Source organism: Parasteatoda tepidariorum, chromosome 2, assembly GCF_043381705.1.
Source record: "Parasteatoda tepidariorum isolate YZ-2023 chromosome 2, CAS_Ptep_4.0, whole genome shotgun sequence".
Lineage (NCBI taxonomy): Eukaryota > Metazoa > Arthropoda > Arachnida > Araneae > Theridiidae > Parasteatoda > Parasteatoda tepidariorum.
This window is the reverse complement of record NC_092205.1, coordinates 86,464,247-86,482,489: the sequence shown is the minus strand read 5'-3', so window position 1 is coordinate 86,482,489 and position 18,243 is coordinate 86,464,247. Positions and strand designations below refer to the sequence as shown.

At 29.0% G+C, this 18,243-nt stretch overlaps 1 protein-coding gene across 2 annotated transcripts in view; it reads left to right on the top strand.

The window, feature by feature from the left end:
• Positions 1-10,530: 10,530 nt before the first annotated feature.
• LOC107439681 (GATA-binding factor 3) overlaps positions 10,531-18,243 on the top strand; it is an 18,677-nt gene continuing 10,964 nt past the window's right edge. Inside the window, exon 1 of one of the 2 annotated variants that reach the window (XM_043052168.2) lies at positions 10,531-11,192. In XM_043052168.2, the coding sequence (XP_042908102.1) occupies positions 10,718-11,192 (475 nt within the window). In that variant the 5' untranslated portion in view covers positions 10,531-10,717. The remainder of the gene's footprint in view (positions 11,193-18,243) is intronic. The other variant, XM_043052169.2, reaches the window with a different exon arrangement.

The following is an 18,243-nucleotide window of genomic DNA, read 5'->3' as shown; positions in this document are numbered from 1 at the left end:
TTTGACATATACCTATTTGATATAAACCTAAGATTTGGGGAAATATATTTCTTGTACTGGCTCTAAAAATAGTTGTACTTCTTAATTAATTCATATGCTGTTCTTAATTTTTTTAAAAATTGAAATATAAAAAAAAAAGAACATCTCTCTCTAATATAATAGATAGCATATTTTCCAATTTCTTTGTTAATGTGCTGATCATAGAAGCATTTCTTGGCTGCTGTTAATTACATTTATCTAATCTGCAAGAAATAAGATAAAATACATTTTATTCACCGAGAAGTGGTTTATTTTTGCATGAATTGCAATTCAAAAGTTGACAAGAGCTGAGAAACATTTTTTTTACTTAGAATTAGCTATTAAAAATATTTTTAATTCATAAAACTTTTAGATTAATTTAAATCTTATAATAGCCATCTACTAATGGCTTTGAGAAACAACTTTCTGAGTTTAGATTAAAGATTTTTCCTGAGTACCCACACATTCTAAAGGCTACTGTTGCATCAATTTGAAGTTTACTTTCATAAGTGCAAAATAAAAAAAAAACTGTATTATTTTAATTATTATAATTGCACTTATTCATAAAACTTCCAGAGGAAATTAAATCTTATAATAGCCATCTGTTAATGGCTTTAAAGAACAACTTTCTGAGTTTAGATTAAATATTTTCCCTAAGTATCCACATTCTGCAGGCTACTGTTACATCAACAGTTTACTGTCATAAGTGCAGAATAAAAACAATATAAGATTTCTGTATTATTTTATTTATTATATCTGTACCTATTCATAAAACTTCTGGATCAAATTAAATCTTATATTAGCCCTCTATCAATGGCTTTGAGAAACAACTTTCTGTGTTTAGATTAAAGATTTTCCTTCAGTATCCACACATTCTACAGGCTAGTGTTGCACCAATTTACTGTCATAAGTACAAGATAAAAATAATTTCTGATTTCTGCATTATTTTAATTATTTTAATTGTACCCAAATTATTTTAATAGTACCTAATTGTGCCTACAGGTGGCAGCAGATTCTAATTTTGAGTCTTCTTTTTCAGTTATGCCTCAACCTTTGACTATACCGTCGCACCCACCACCTCCATACAATGATCGATATGTCTCTTTTGAGGACCCTGGCAACTATCAAGTTCTCCCGTCCCTCCATGGGTTTTTGAACCCATTTCCTTTTGACACTACCTATACGTTCAGTCATTTTACAGGATGAAGTAGATTTTAATTATCGTTTTCATGAGAAAAAAAAACTGGTTGCATTTTCGTGAAGGGACATTTTTACAATGTTATTTTTACAAAGTGATTTTGGAAAAAAAAAAATTTGTTTTAAAGATTACTAGTAACTTCTGTTCTTTCATTTGAGAGTAACTTTTGTACTAATAATCAGATTTTAGCAAACTGATTGCCAATGTTAATGATTTAAAGGAATGACATCAAACATGGTAGTTTATAGAGCACACGGTATTTTAAGTTACAAAATCAAGTACAAAAATGTACTTATCTGAGTAAAAAGATCTTTTTTGGAAAGATTTTGATTTTGAACTATCTTAAGAGAAAGAGAAAATGAGTACAGGTAAACCTAGAGTAAGCCATACGCTGAAAATAAATTCAAAACATCAAAATGCAAACAGATTTTTGGAAGAGAATTTCTCGATTGCTCCATCCTAAATTATCTAGTATTTTAATTAACAGATTTAAATAATAAATAAATTTAATTAACAAATTTTATTTATTAATAAATTTAATTAACAAATTTATTATTAATAAATTCAATTAACAAATTTTATTTAATAATAAATTTAATTAACAAATTTTATTTAATAATAAATTTAATTAACAAATTTTATTTATTAATAAATTTAATTGACAAATTTTAATTATCAATAAATTTAATTTGCAAATTTTATTTATTAATAAATTTAATTAACAAATTTTATTTATTTATAAATTTAATTAACAAAATTTTTTTATTAATAAATTTAATTAATGAATTGTAGCTATTTAGTAATTATAAGTGAAAATATAAAATGTTGAAAGGAATAACTTGTATAATTTCTGAGTAACAAAAATTTAAAAAGGTTATTTTTTTTAAAGGTTTACTTTTCAAGAACTATTATACCAGTTTCTTTTAAATTTTGTATTTTTTTGTCTTTTAAAGCTGCATGGTTAAAAATGGTTTAACAANTTTATTTATTAAGAAATTTAATTAAAGAGTTGAGGCTATTTAGTAATTATAAGTGAAAATATAAAATGTTGAAAGGAATAACTTGTATAATTTCTGAGTAACAAAAATTTAAAAAGGTTATTTTTTTTAAAGGTTTACTTTTCAAGAACTATTATACCAATTTCTTTTAAATTTTGTATTTTTTTGTCTTTTAAAGCTGCATGGTTAAAAATGGTTTAACAATGCGTATACTTTACCATTCAAAGCATTTCTGAGCAATATTAAATAAAACAATGCATTACCATTAAAAAATATTTTTTTACGTGGATGAACTAGTTTTATAATCGCCTCAACAATGTTTTGATTAATTTTAAAAATGACTATGAGATAGCGAGATATGTGAAAAGTAAAGATTGGCATTTTGAGTCCCAACTTCTTTGGGTTCATATTTCTTGAGTTCAAATATCTAAATTTATAGAAAATTAGGTGTGTTTATTCAGGGAAAGTTCGTTTTTGTGTCAGATTTTGTAATATAAGATATTGTTTGTGCTAATAGATTAACATATTTGAGGTTACCTCTTTGGTACATTAAGATAAGCTTTTAATTTTGTGAAAATCCGGTTTTTAGAGCAAAAGTTATTCCGAGTGATGTATTTCTTTTTTTTTTTCTGCATTTCTTACAAAGGCGAGTAAAATTTTCTACTAATAAACTTACAATTGATATTCTTTTGTATTAGCTTGACTGCATTTTTGTGACTTAAAGTGCTATTTTTAATGCCAATAAGTGCCATGAAATACTATTTTTTAAACGTCAATAAGTGCCAGAAATTTTTATAGTTTTTAAATGTCAATAAATGACATCAGATGCTATTGTTTTAAATGTTAATAAATGACATAAGATGCTATTTTTTTTAAATGTCAATAAGTGCCAAAATATTCTATATTTATTAAATGTCAAATTTTTTTTATGAGATGTTATCTTTAAATGCCAATAAGTGCTATAAAAAGCTATTATTTTAATAAAAATACATGCATTTTTTACTCGTCCATGTAAGGTAAATACAAATCTACCAAATCTTGCACAATTTTTGCAAGATAAGTGCAATTCATGAATTTTTTAACTCAAATATACTCCATGATTAATTACAGTTATTTCAATTAGTTTATATTTGTTGTTTAAAAAATTCTCTGAAATTTAGTGACCATTTTGAAAATCATAGTCATATTCTTTTAAAAGCTGTACCCTCTGAATGAGTTAGTGATTCTCAATTTTGTTTGTAAATACTTTTTTTTTATGATACATATAGATAAAATATGAAAAAACAAAAACTGTGATAGCATATTTTTCATATGAGAATTTTTTGTATATATATTTTTTATAGAATTGGTTATCACTGATGATTCTGTAGTTTTTGAGAGTACTTAGTTTAAAGTCAGTCTCAGCAGAAAGATTACTAATTTTTTTTTGTATAGAAATGTATATTTACATATTTAAAAATTAAATAAACGCACACTCATACAAAAAGATGTATTTACTTATCAAAAGATGTGGAACAATTAGCAATTATTATATTCTCAGTTTATACTCTCATTCGATAAGATGTTATGTGGTGCTAATATCTTCAATATTTTAATGCCAATGATTTCGCCAAAGTATGATTTAGTGCCAAATATTGTGTTCCATAATAATATGAAATCTGCTTTGTGGCTGTCATTTCCTATATTATTTATGGTGCTCATATTTTTTTCCCTTGCATATTATTTTAAAATGTAAAAATAAGAAATTAAAAATAACTAGTCTCATTTTTAAATATATGTTTTTTTATTAACAGTGTAAGGAGAAAGTGTTTTATTAATTTTTATTATTAGTATTTTTCTCAAGAAGAAAATACGTAGTTAATGGAATAGTTTTTTCATGCTCTATTTTTTAATTTTTCCAGTTTGAATGCAAAATGGTAGAATAGGGTTTTTAAAATTATAATTCTAGCAACAGAGTAATTTTTTTAATTTTTTTATAACTTACTTTCAAGTTTAGAGCTTTCTGGCATTTTTTTTTTGTGATATAGTGCCATTTCAAGTTTTATTTCTTAACTTTCAGTGTAAATTCAGCTCAGTTTCAGTTTACTTTCAAGTTTTCTTTCTTAACAAAAAATTTAAGAATAGTAATTTTTTTTCTTTTAAAAAAATATTCTATAAACAGTGCTTTTGTAAGTTAGTTTTTTCTTGGCTTAACTTTAATTTTTGTTTTCAAATAAGGAATTTAAGAATAAGACGTTTGAAAATTATTCTAAGAACAGAAATAGTATTTTAATTTTCTTTTCAAACTTGAGTTTCTTAAAGATGTAAATGAGTTTGGAAAGTAGATAATCTTTGAACAGTTATTTTTAAAAGTTATGAAAATTCAGAAAATAATTTTTGCCTTATATCCAGAGGGATTACAGCCTTTAATAGAGAGTTTCCTGTTCAGATACTATTCATTCTTTTTTTTTATGTAAATACTGTACATGATTTTTGTAAACTGTTTTCTTTTTTTATACTTGTATATTATGTGATCAGAAGTGAAGTAATAAGAATTCTCATATTTGTATGTCAAGTCCGTACCTCGTTCTGTATACAAATTGCAATTATTTTCTATTTCTATACTGTTTGAATAAAGAAATGAACGCTGCATTTTTTCTGTCTTGTATTTATTGATACTTTAAGTAACTTGAGTAACAGCCTTTTTAATATTTCAAAATAAACACCCTCTGAAGACTAAATCTTAATTGTCAGATGACATTCTAATTAGCTAAAAGTAGTCTGATCTCTACTAGAATCAGATCACCAGGTCTAGGATGTAAGATGCTGATGAACAATGAAAATTCAGGATTTTTTTTGCTTATTTTTTAGATTTCTTTTATGAGTTTTGAAAAATAATTCTTATTATAAGGAGATTATGCTATTAAATTAATTTTTTTCTTTATATATTATTGTAAATTTTGCATTTCATCTTGCTATTTTATTTATCCTACGAAAACGAGATGTAAGACTTCAGAATTGTTTGCGTAAGAAGCCAAGGTATAAATAATTATGGAATTGTTTGTGTCTCAAATAAATAATTTCCCAACCAAATCATTAACTTAATAAAGGACTATACCTAAAGTAATGGTTTAATAAATGCACCAAAGTATCTAAATTAAGTTAAATAAATAACAAAACTGTAGGTAAAACAAGTCTTGATTTCTTTTTGTTTGAGTAAGAAACCATAGCATAGATAATTATGAATTTTTTTTCATTTAGATGAATAAACTTCACAACCAATGGTTTAATTATAAGTGCAATTAAATAAATGATTTAAGGTAGTAAATGAGCCAGTTTTAATTGAATAAAGAACAAAATTTTTAATTTAGAAATCGAAATATTCAAAATTTATGCAATGAGCTATAATGCACTACTATGGAATTTATTTTGCCTTATACACTAAATTACTAAATTTTACAACCAAAGTAATAATGTAAAGAAGTAATAAATGCATTAAAATATGTAAATTAAGCATAATAACTAAATTTATAATACGTAAACAGAAAAAAAATTCAAACCATGTTTGTGTAAAAAACGAAACTATGAAAATTGCATCTCCTTCAAATGACTTTTACAACCTCAGTGATGATTAGAAAACTTCTTCTATTGGCATGGCAGTCCTTTTGAGGGCCAGAGCCTTCTCTAGAACCTTCCTCAATTCTGCTCTTTTCATTGCGATTTTTCTCCAGTTTGTGGTTCTTAAGATTTTAAAATCCTCTTCCACACAGTCATGCCATCTGATCTTAGGCCTACCACTATGTCTAGTTCCCATTGGTTTGTAATTCAATATCTTAAATGTCAAGGAAGAAGTGACAATACGGCAGATGTGACAATTTTTAAACGACTTATGTATTTGTTAATATCAGCTTTCTTGAATAAGTCTAGATAGCTCAAAGTTATGTCGTTGTCGTTATAAGTCACCCACATTTATAATTTTTCTCAAGACTTTCTTCTCAAAGACAGCACGCAGGTCTGCTTGTGATTTAGTTAGCACTGGAAAGATTGAAACTTAGTATGTACGTAATGCCAGAACTGCTTACTCTCTTCTCGTTATCCAGTGGGTACCTGTGGCGAAGCCACGGTGGTGGAGCAGCGTCGCCCACGTCACACAACCACAAACCCGTTTATAGGGCGGGTCACATTCATACAAAGAGGAAAGGACATAGAACACAGAGAGAGAAGGAAACATTCATGCCCTGAGCAGGATTCGAACCCGCGGCCAATGGCTTCGCAGTCAGACACGCTAACCACTCGGTCACCTGGTCGGCTATTTACAGTTATATAACAAGCTATTAGTAAATATTAACAAAAATTTACTTCACTTGAAAAAAAAATTTATGCATTATTATTTGAACATTTTTTGCAAATGAAAAAGCAGTCAAAATGACTTCCTTAAGCAATCTAGTGTTAAAGACCATGTTTCGGATCCATAAATTAAGATAAGTCTAATGATTGTTTCACATAGCATTATTTTTTGTTCATCGATTAATTCGTTTTGACTTTACAAATGTTCTTAAGTCATGAAGGAATCAATTAGCTGCTATAATTGCGTCTCTTTATTTACTTGCTTATATTGCTTAAGGCATTAACATTTAAACCAAGATAAGTGAAATTTTCAAGAAATTCGAGAAAAAAGCTTCGTTAAACCATAAAAAAAAATTTCAAAATAAATTTTTAACAAAGAATTTAATAAGGACAGAAAAAAAAATTAACAGGAAATAAGTAAATGAAAAGATTTTAACAGGGAAAAATAGAATGTTATATGAAGAAATAAAAGTAATTTAATAAGGAAAAGAATATAATGGTTTTAAAAAGAAGAATTCAATAAAAAAAGTAAAAGAATTTAATAAGAAAGGAATTAAAAAGAAGTTAAAAGAAAAAAAGGAGAATTTAATAGAAAAGAATAAGAATTCAGTAAGAAAAAAAATTAAATAAAAATTTAATAGTAAAAAATAAGAAAAGAAATTAATTGGAAATATAGTATTTGGAATTGTTTGTGACAATATGCAGAAAAACTTTTCCTAAAAAAAAAGTTATAGCATGAGTGACGTATTATGGGTGTTGTCTCCCAGTGTTAAAATATAGGCGAACATTTGGACTAACATTTTATGCAAAAAATAAGTAGTTTCAAGTTTCAAAATTTGGCACAATTATAAAACTATAATAGTACAAGAAGCTCCAAATGAGAATAGGGTAAACTCTGTGCTACGTCTGTATAAAGGAAAATAACCTGCGTTAAGTACAAATACAGGTATGGATTAAGTACAAATACAGGTATGGACTTTCTGACAGTATTGGCTCAATAACAAGAACCGTCTTTAGTGTCTTAGCACAAATAGACAAGATCTATAAACAAGAAACTTTCATTGTGCTTAGATAGCATTCTGTGAAAGATTCTTGCTAGTAGAATTCAAAAACTAGTGTCGATTTCTGTAACTTAATTTGTGCTTTATATCCTCTGTTTTGCTTTATTTGGTAAAAAAAGATGTTGCTTGTTCAAAAAAAATTTCATTATGCATCAAGTTGAAATTTCAAGATCACAAGGTGGAATCTATTACGAGACGTTGCTTGTTGGAAAATTCCCTCAAAGAAAAAAAAATATAGAAAAATTCAGTTTGCAAATTAAAATTCAATAAACTTTCTGACAGTATGTCCAATAAGAATAATGCAATTATGCCGGCCTGGTGGCCGAGTGGTTAGCGTGCCTGACTGCGAAGCCATAGGCTGCGGATTCGAATCCCGCTCTGGGCAAGGATGTTTCTGTCTCTCTTTGTGCTGTCCTCTGTTGTGTGTGTATGATGTGAGAATGTGGCCCACCCTATAAACGGGTTTGTGGCAGTGTGGCGTGGGCAATGTTGCTTGCCTCCGTGACTTTGGTTCACAGGTGCCCATTGGGTAACGCGAAGTGAGCAACAATTCTGGCATAGTATAGGCAAAGATTTAAATTCAGTGCCTGCCATTGGAAAAAAAAATGCACTTATCTACTGTTTCATCAGTAATTTATTTTAAAAGTTTGAGAATCTGCAGCATTGATTTTAACTGTATTATAATTTTATTTATTTCACTTAGATTGCAATAACGCATTCATATTTGTTTGAGAAAAAAAATAGATCAATAGTTATTAACATTCAATTCAATCCATTTTTTACTGTTAATATAATTACTAATGATTATAGGACATTAATGGCATTAATTTGATGAATTTTTTTTACAGTATTTGTCAAGACTTGTCACTTCAATCAATTTTTTATAAATTTTATTTTATAAATTCATTAATGCATTTATGTATGTTTGGGAGAAGTAAGATAGATAGCTTTTAACATTTCATAAATCTATTTACTATTGACTATTTAATTCTACTTCATCTTACCATATAAACAGTTTTCGTGCATTACTTGAGTTCAATAAGATTTCTTTTAACAATAATTGTTATTAAGAGTTATCGCTTCAAATACTCATTTAGAATATTACTAATTTAAATATTAAATTCAAAATTCAAAAAAGTGCAACGTTTGAAAAAAATTAGATTGATAATTTCATTATCAGTTCGTAAAAATCTATTTATGATAGTTTATTTAATACATTCCATTTTACATTGCTAATATTTTTGATCATTAGTGGCCATTTAAATATAACGTAAGCATATTTTTGGCAATTTCGGATTCCCCTTCTCCCTTGTCAGAAGAAATAAAAAAAATTATAAGCCCCTTCATGTTTGTGCAAGAACGTTTGAATTACTCCTTGCCTCCTAGCCCTTTGTTTTTACTTTAACTTTGATTTTATAGCAGCAATTAAATTTCAGAATTAAATCAAATAAATGATGTAATTTTGCCCGCACTAAAATTTACGTTTTAATTCATTTAATAAAATTTTGATTGAAATATTTCAGGAATCTTTTATGTGTTTCCTTCTGTTATCGAAACTTTTGACCTCTATAATTCACCGAAAAGAATTTTTTCCAACTCTTTTAATTTTCCCAAAATTTCATTCCAATTTTGAAATTTTCCCAACTGTAATTTTTTATACATCTTTTCTTTTCTTTTTTTTGCATTCGGAAAGAAAAAATTAAAAACAGGAGAATTTTCGTGTTTCATAAGCATTTTACTTCATTTTATAACTGGCGCTGAGCAGGTGATCTAGTACTAAGCTAAAGGCTATCAATGTTCAATTCCGTAGCCTTGTAATTTTCAACCCAACCCAGAAGAAAAGGGAAATTCTGGATCAAGCATTGGAACAAACTAGCCGTTGTGGAAGTTTTTTTTTTATGGAACTAACCCACATTTGCACTACATGAAGAGAAAAACCGTGAAAAATTCTCACGATTAGTCTGATGACAAGAGTCTCACCTATGAGGATATTTTACGTCAGCACTATAGTTGGTGCTAACCATTAGCAGAATTCATATCATTCAGCCACCACCGATATTCGAACCTGAGCCTGGGAAGCGAACGCTTAGTTCCCTGAGTCATTCCGGCTGATATGTAAGCACTGTTCATATCCTCTTGTCAGCTTAAATAAGCAAATTGCAAACCCTCTTCCCCCGAGCCGTAATGGCTAAATAGACAGAGCGGCCGTTTCCAAATGAAGTAACCCAGGTTCGAATCCCATGGCTGGTTGATACGAATTCATCTCCCGGTGCACACTAACCACAGTGCCAAAGCAAAATATCCTCAGTAGTAGATGGATCAGGGGTTAAATTCCTCTTACCGTTAGAATAACCGTGTGAGGTTCTCCCATTCATTAAGCGGAAATGGGGGTTAGTTCAATCCAAAAGGCCAGTTTATCCCAATGTTTGCCCCGGGAATACCCTTTTGTTCTAGGTTGGACTCAAAATTACAAGGCTACATAATTACAAATTGATTTACATAATACTTGAAACTTACGTATCATCCCGTGCGTAATTTTTAACGTAATGTTTACTATTATTAAAATGAACTTTCATAATATTTAAAAGTTTTCTCCCTCGAATTCAATGAAATTTAAATTAATTATACTAGGCAATGAGGAATGTCCTTTCAATCTCTATTTTAATATATTATTAATCTTACTATTTCATTCAATAGCGCATTTACGCTTGTTCTGAAAGGAATAAAAAAGTAGCATCAATATTTTTTAAGATTTCATAAAATTTTTCTTTTCTGTTAACTACAATTATTAAGCTGTGAAGTTATTTGAACATTATGTTAAAGAATTTTTAAATGCTATTTGATTTCTAAAAAGGTGCTGAAAAACAACTCGTCAGATTTCGCTAACCGTGCGAAATTTCGTAAGTTGTTTGTGGCAACCATACAAGTTGTCTGACGATTGGTCTGCAGCAACTTAGTTTGGTGTTCCTAGTTACGACTACTGCTTACTCCCCAAAACCCACTTTCTTTCTCACTTCTTCTTCCCAGGCCTCTCTAAAGCCGAAGATAACAGAAAAAAATAGAATGACGTCATCGTATTTATCTCATCTTCTATCATCACCATCATCATCTTGATCATGGATTTGTTCTCAAATCAACATTCACCAGTGTCCGATCCTGATGTCTCACCGCTACTCCCAATACCTCCTCATTACGCATCACGAATTGTGAAGACCGATCTCATGAGTATCTGGTCTTATAGTGACCCACGGCCGTACACCCCTCAAGCGATTGACCATACCAACATCGCCATCAACCACAACGATCCGGATAGTTACGGTTCTGCTGACACGCTAACTTACTTGAGTCTGTCTCCTGCTGAAATTGATGCCAGTGGAACAGCGCCGCCATTTTCAGTCACTTCTGACTTACTGAATTACGAGCATAAACCCTTTTGGAGAATGGACGATGAGTTGTTTATGAACCATAATAAAGACGAGGGATATGTGTCCCCCACAGCATCTTTGCACTCCCTGACCCCTCCATCAGATTTGAGACAGCTACACGTGAGAGATTCTGCTAATGAAAGTGGAAACAGCAATGATTTAACCGGTAAGTCAGATATTTATCTTGTAGTCCTGTATATCGATTATTTGTTTGGAATTCAACTATTAACCCTTTGCTTACGGTGTATCAATTGCACCATTACATGTGGTCCGTATGTCGTACCAGCTGTAAGCAAAAGTTTTACTACTTTATTTTTTTAAAGTTCAATATTAAAATTTTTGTTTAGAAATAAATTTGTGGCGTAACTACCACTATAAATATTAAATAACAACTCACTAGTATATAAGACATGTTAACTTGATTCCATCTTAAGGTACCTTTTGATAGATGAAGGTTGACGTAGTCGATTTATAATTCCCCTCATTGGTGACCCAGACGTGATATGAACTTGTCAACATTGATGGATTGTTCACATTAAACAGTTGATTTGCTAAAAATATAGCGCTCAAAAAAATATCCGGTGAAGTAAATAAAAGACTCCCGGCTTATAAACAAAAATGAAGAAAAAAAATAGCGAAATGATACAAACGAAGAAAAAATATAATGAGCAAAATTGATATAAATAAATAAGCAGCATGAATCAACTAGTGGTATCCGTTCATCAAATTCTATCACAGATAAAATTCCGGAAGGGGAGTATTGTGGAGCAACTACCACTATAAATATTAAATACAAATTCACTAGTATATAAGACATGTTTTCTTGAATCCATCTTGAGGTAACTTTTGATAGATGAAGGCTGACATAGTCGATTTGCAGATTCATGATTTTTTTGCTGAGAAGTTCAAGTACATAATTTTTTGTTTAGAAGTTCAGTACTTTAATTCTTTGCTTGCCTACATTTAAATTCTTTAATAATGAATTTGGCAGTGATACACTCTGAAGATTAGTTGTTAGACTTTTTAATCTACTGATTCTAAAATAAATTTCTTAATTTTTTTTTGGTTTAGAAAATTCTTTGCTACATTTAAATCCCCCAATTCTGACAGTAAAGACCAGTTATTATTCTCCTTGAAAAGCTGGTTCCTAAGTCCATTACTTAAATTGTTTGGTCTGGAATTACAGTTTCCAAATTCTTCACTTGAAATTACAGCGTTTAATCTCGTTGTTTACAACTCCTTTGTTAAAATTATTTGTAAAGTTAACCATTTGAATTGTTTGTTTAAGTAATATTTTTAAATGCAAGTTTCTTTAGGAAAAATCTATACACACTTATGAAATTTTGTTAAAATTTGTGAATTAGAACAGTAGGAATTCTCTTAAGAAGGTTGTCATTATTAAATTATAATGTTAGTGTTATTTTAAACACATCGAAACCTTTTAATATCATTAGTATTCAATGTTATTTACATAATTTCATTGTTTATTTTATTCATATAACCTTATATACATTGTGTGGTATATGTCGCAGAGTTTCAAGTATCGAAGTTGTTCTCAAACAAAACTCAATTCCTACCAACAAAATTTTGTCCTTTTTGTATCATTCCTTTTTTTAACATTAATTTTTTAGTGTCACTAATTTTTAATTATCGTATTTGCAGTTAATAGAACATTTTACTCTCTTTCGTATGACCGCCCGTAACAGGGAACATTCCGTTATAAAGACTGATACATATAAACACATTTTCTACTTCATTAGACGCAGTTTTACTTTAGCACCCACTACAACGACCGTACTAGCACCCACTACATTTAAATCAGGCTGTAGAAATTTAATTAAATTTTTTTTATTTCTATGAAAATGACTTCAAATTTTATTTCTACGAAGGGACTTTTAGTGATTAAACGTCTTTTGCCAATAGTTATTTGCTGTTGCATAATATTAAACAATTAATGAGTCGAATTTCCCTAAAATGTCAAATAGAACTTTCTTTCATTAAGAGTATCCTTATTATCCTTTATTGTTTGATTGTAGAACTTCTTAATCATAAAATTTAAATTGTAGAACTACTTAATCAAAAAATTCTTCTAATCATAAAATTTAAATAAATATTATGATTAGTTGTATATCCAGAATTTTTTTTCTTCCATGTCCGGAAATCAGATGGTTTTCACTTGAAAAATGCAATTTGAGAATAGATATTAGCTGTTATAAAATATTCTGTAACTCATGTTAATTAATTAAAACGTTTATTAGAATCTTCTTTTCTAAGCTTTTCAATATTATCTTCTATTGTTAGGTTTGGGAACTTGTCAGGTTGATAAAATTTAAAGAATTGGTACGATCTACATATATATATATATGTTCGATAACTTGTCAGGGTATCAAAATTTAAAGAAAAGTTGAAATTTTGATTTTCACCATTTTTTTCCTTGCCGTATTTTTGAACACAATGGCTTTTGGTTAAAATATGTGATTATTATCAATTCCTCAATATTATCCTCTACTGTTTGGTTCGAGAACGTAAAGTGACGAAATTTAAGGAACTATTATGATCAAAGATGTGTCTAGAATTTCATTTTTTTTCAGTCGCGTTTGATTCTTTTTTTCAGCATTCATAAATTGTTTTTTAGTTGATATATGTGTTTTGTGAATAGCTATTTGATATTGCAAAATATCTTATAACAGATGCTCCTGAATTCACAAAAATCTCAGTTGGAACTTTCTTCCACAACGCTCTTAAAGAGCGTCCTCTATTGTTTGCCTCGGGAACTTGTCAGAGTAACAAAGTTTAAAAAACCTGACAAATATTCGTCGATTTGCCGTAATATCTGCTTTTAAAGTTGTGACTTTTTCAATTTAAAAATTAGAGCTTGCTTTTATGCGGAGAAATATTTTAAGAAAGATTTTATGTATCCATTTATGCATGTATTTTAAACTAGCATTTTGAGTGCAGAATGTCAATCAGTGATTAAATATTATCAATACCTTTGATCAACGTATAAAATTTCACATGGTGAAGCTCGTATTCTTTTATTTAAGTGTAATGCAAAACTTATACTAAATTTTTTAATGGTTTTCTTTTATTTATCCATACAAAGGTACTTTTTCTTAATCTTATTTTCCCTGTATATGTCCGAATTAGCTTCCAAGGTCTACAGACTGACCTTTGATCTTTCAGTGGCTTAGCCTTTGAGAAAAAGCTATTATTTTCTTTACTTTTTTTTTGGCATCACCACTTCCAACCATTCGATATGTAAACTATGGAAAAATAAATCATCTTTTCTGTCTTAACCAACTGTTTATCAAAAATAAGACCTCTATAAGACGTAATTGGGAGTAACGTAAACACTAAGATGAGTTCTCTTCCTCGTGGTTGTTAGATGAAGATAAGATATCCGATGGTGAATGTAGACAAGTTATTTGATTACAATTCTGACTCGGGTTAAATGGGCACATAAACCTTTTTCTTATTATACACAGATTCCAATTTTTTAGCATTGCTGTTTTGTTCCCAACTTTTTATAGTGGCTGTTTTAAACGCTAAGATCATCACAAAGAACACTTTAAAGAGAAGAATCCATACTAGCTTAATGCCGGAGTCATTTTGGAGTTTGTAAAAAGCTTTAAATGTACGTAAAATTACTAAAAAATTGCAAGGGTGACCTTAGAATAAGGAAAAATCATGAAACTTTATCTATCTACAGTAGTGGTTTCCAACTGGCGGTCCGGGGGGCCCATACGGGTTCGCAAAGCCTTTTTTTGTGGCCCGCGAACTAAAATATATTAGTGCATTTTTATGCGGACAATTTTCGTAAAAAAATCTATATGGGTTTAAAATACTTTTCTCCAACTGTACAAAAAAATTATTTCTCAGGTTTTGCATCCAAGAAAATATTTATTCAAATAAAAAATAATCTTGTATGTTGATCTTTTTTATTTCATTTTTTTTTTTTGTATTTTGAGAATAATCTTGTATGTTGATCTTTTTTATTTCATTTTTTTTGTATTTTGAGAATATAATTTAGCATGTGTGTATCAGAAATTTTTCCGAGAGAAATTCTCTGATTTAACTTTTTTAAACCACTCATTTTGGATGAAAATATTTACACACACATTTGTAAATTTTAAATTTAAAATGTAAATATCTATTCTCTGGTGGTTGCAGCAGACAAACCTCAATTTTGTCATTGAACATTTTGTGTGCTACTCTGTAAGTTTTAATACCAACCTTTTTAAAGTTTTATATCTTAAAAATTAGATATCTGTTGCACATTAATTGTTTGAAACATGGGTGCACATTAAAGTTATTGTAGCCCGAATTTTTTAATATGCATTTAAATATTTTTAAAAATTTACTTCTTATTTTAATTTGTAATTCAATACTTTTGTTTTGTACAACTTGGTAAAAATTTCGATTTATGTTCCTTCAAGCATAAAAGAGTCCTACATAAAATTTAGATAAAGTTGCGGCCCGCCATTTGAATTGAGTTTTTAATTGTGGCCCCCGACCTCATGTAAGTTGGAAACCCCTGATCTAAGGAAAAAGGAAAGGCGAAACACAGTCGGACTTTTATTTAACGAACTTCCATTTTGATATTTTTTCTCTCGAGGGACCAAGAACATTTTTAAATTTTTTCCTAAAATAACTTCTATATAGCGAAGTAAATTTTCTATTCAACGAACTTTTCTTTGAGATCCACTTTCCCTTTTGTCTTCCAAAATATTTAAGAATATTTCAAATTTGTTAATTAATTTTACTGGGGAAATGACCTTGAATTGATTTTAGCATCCACTTCACTTTTAGGGAAAGCAGTAAAATCCCTTTCCCTTTTTGTTCGCATTTCGTACAGGAATCCATGCCGAAAATCAATCTACGCGAAAGCATCACAGTAATTTCTAAAGCAGGAAATTATGATGTTACAGATCGTACTATTCGGTAACAGTTTTGCTAAAACTGGATTTTTGAATTAATTTGGGTTAAACTAATCTGGATTTTAACTTATTTTACGGGGGAGATGACCTTCAATTGATTTTAGCATCCACTTCACTTTTAGAAAAAGCAATCCCTTTCCCTTTTTGTTTGCATTTCATACACGAATCCACGCCAAAAATCAATTTACGCGAAAGCATCACAGAAATTTCTAAAGCATGGAATTACGATGTTACAGATCGTACTATTCGGTAACAGTTTTGCTAAAACTGGATTTTTAGTCAGCGCGGAGGGAGAAGTTTGATATTCCTTTAGAAGAATTTCAAAAAAATATGGGTACAGCTAAGAGAGAACCGCAAAATTAACGATGATGTACTGATTAATGATTTTCTTTTTATCGATTCTAAAGCTGCAACCACAGAAACATTAACTGAATCGGATATTTTTTGGATAGTGTGAAAAATAAAAGCAATACAGTCATAAATTGTGAGAAAGATGACGACAGAAATGATGAAGAAATCACCAAACATTCGTAGGATGAAATGTTAAGATCATTATCGATAGTAGATATCATAATCGATAATCATTATCTATAGTAGATATTATTATCGATGGTAGATATCATTATCGATAGCAGATATTATTATCGATGGTAGATATCATTATCGATGGTAGATATCATTATCGATAATCATTATCGATAGTAGATAATAATTTACAAGATAAAGGTGCATAAATTGTTTTTTTTTTTAATTATATCTAGTGTTTACGAATTTAAAACATGTTTTGTGTTACGTATTTCAAGTGGTGATTTTCTATTTAACGAATTTTCCATATAACGAATTTTTTATCGGGATTTAGAGACTTCGTTAAATAGAGGCCCAACTGTATTTTGAGATTTAATTAAAGTATCAAAAAATCATGGTAAGAAAATTAATTTGAGTTCGAGGTTCTCTTTGAGGCCCGCCAAATGTTACGTAGGCACTTAACACTGGAAAGGGGATTTCGGATTTGCTTTTTTTTTTCTTTTTTTCTTTTTTTTTTTACTGACAATGAGTTGGAAGGGAGGTAGAAAAAATCAATGTTAACGCAAGACATTAAAATCAGCTTATTTTCAATTTTGCAATAAAATTTTTAACTAAAATTTACAAAAATTTCTAAATGAAAATAAAATTAAGTTTACGGATTGACTGCAGAAGTTAAAACCAAATGATTCCTAACAAATATTTTAATTTTTAACTAATACAAATCTGTTTTATGCAAAGATAATATCCTAAAATAGGTTACTACAGTTAAAGAGAAAATCAAGGTGAGATTTGCTTAATTTTGCTAACAAGGGGGAGTCAAATGCTCGTTTACGCAATATTTGAACGGCTCCTTTGCTAACTGACTCTTTTCATGTAATTTGCTTGTTTAGTTACCTCTTTGTTTACTTTACAAGAAAATATTTTAATTTAATATGTTTGTTTTGTTCTTATGATAATTGTTAATTTCCAACTTTACTAGCTAGTAAAATTACTTTATATCTTATGTATTTAAATGAGACAGAACTAAGAAAATTTATAATAAAATTTATGCCTTCAGTTACGAAAATCAGAGAAAATTGTTAAAACTACCCTGGAACCACAAACGAGCCTGTAATTGTAGTTTTAAAAAATTTTTAAATACTTATTTATTATAGCTTATTAAGTCAATTCTCCATGCTTCTTTGATTTTGATTAATGATCTAGCTTCCTCTTACCCTTTAAACTTTGTCCTGTTCAAATCCATTTGCTAAGTCATTCTTGAGCTTCATTTTTTTTCTGCCATCATGGGCTGAAAAAAAGCAAAAGTATGCTAATTTCTTTCTTGGTATTCTTAGTATGTGACCTGCCCATCTCACCATCTCTTATTGATTTCTTTATCAATTGTAGTGAGGTTTGCTCTTTCAAATACTGTTTTATTTCTTATTTTAATAGGAGTAAAGATTTCGAGGATATTTCTGAAACGGTTAGTTTGAAAAGCGTAAAATTTTTCGATGCATAATTTTCTAAGGCACGTTTTGAAATCATATGATAAAATTATACAGGCTATTGATTTATAGATATTTATTTTTGTTCTTTACTGAATGCTTATGGACTTCCGGAGTTTGTGAATGCTTGTGAAACATGCGCTCTTGGTTGAAAATATTATAATAGATTGCTGAAATAAATAAAAGGAATAAAAAATCATGAATAAAATATGAATTTGGCATAAAAATAATGCAATATATATATATATATATATATATATATATATATATA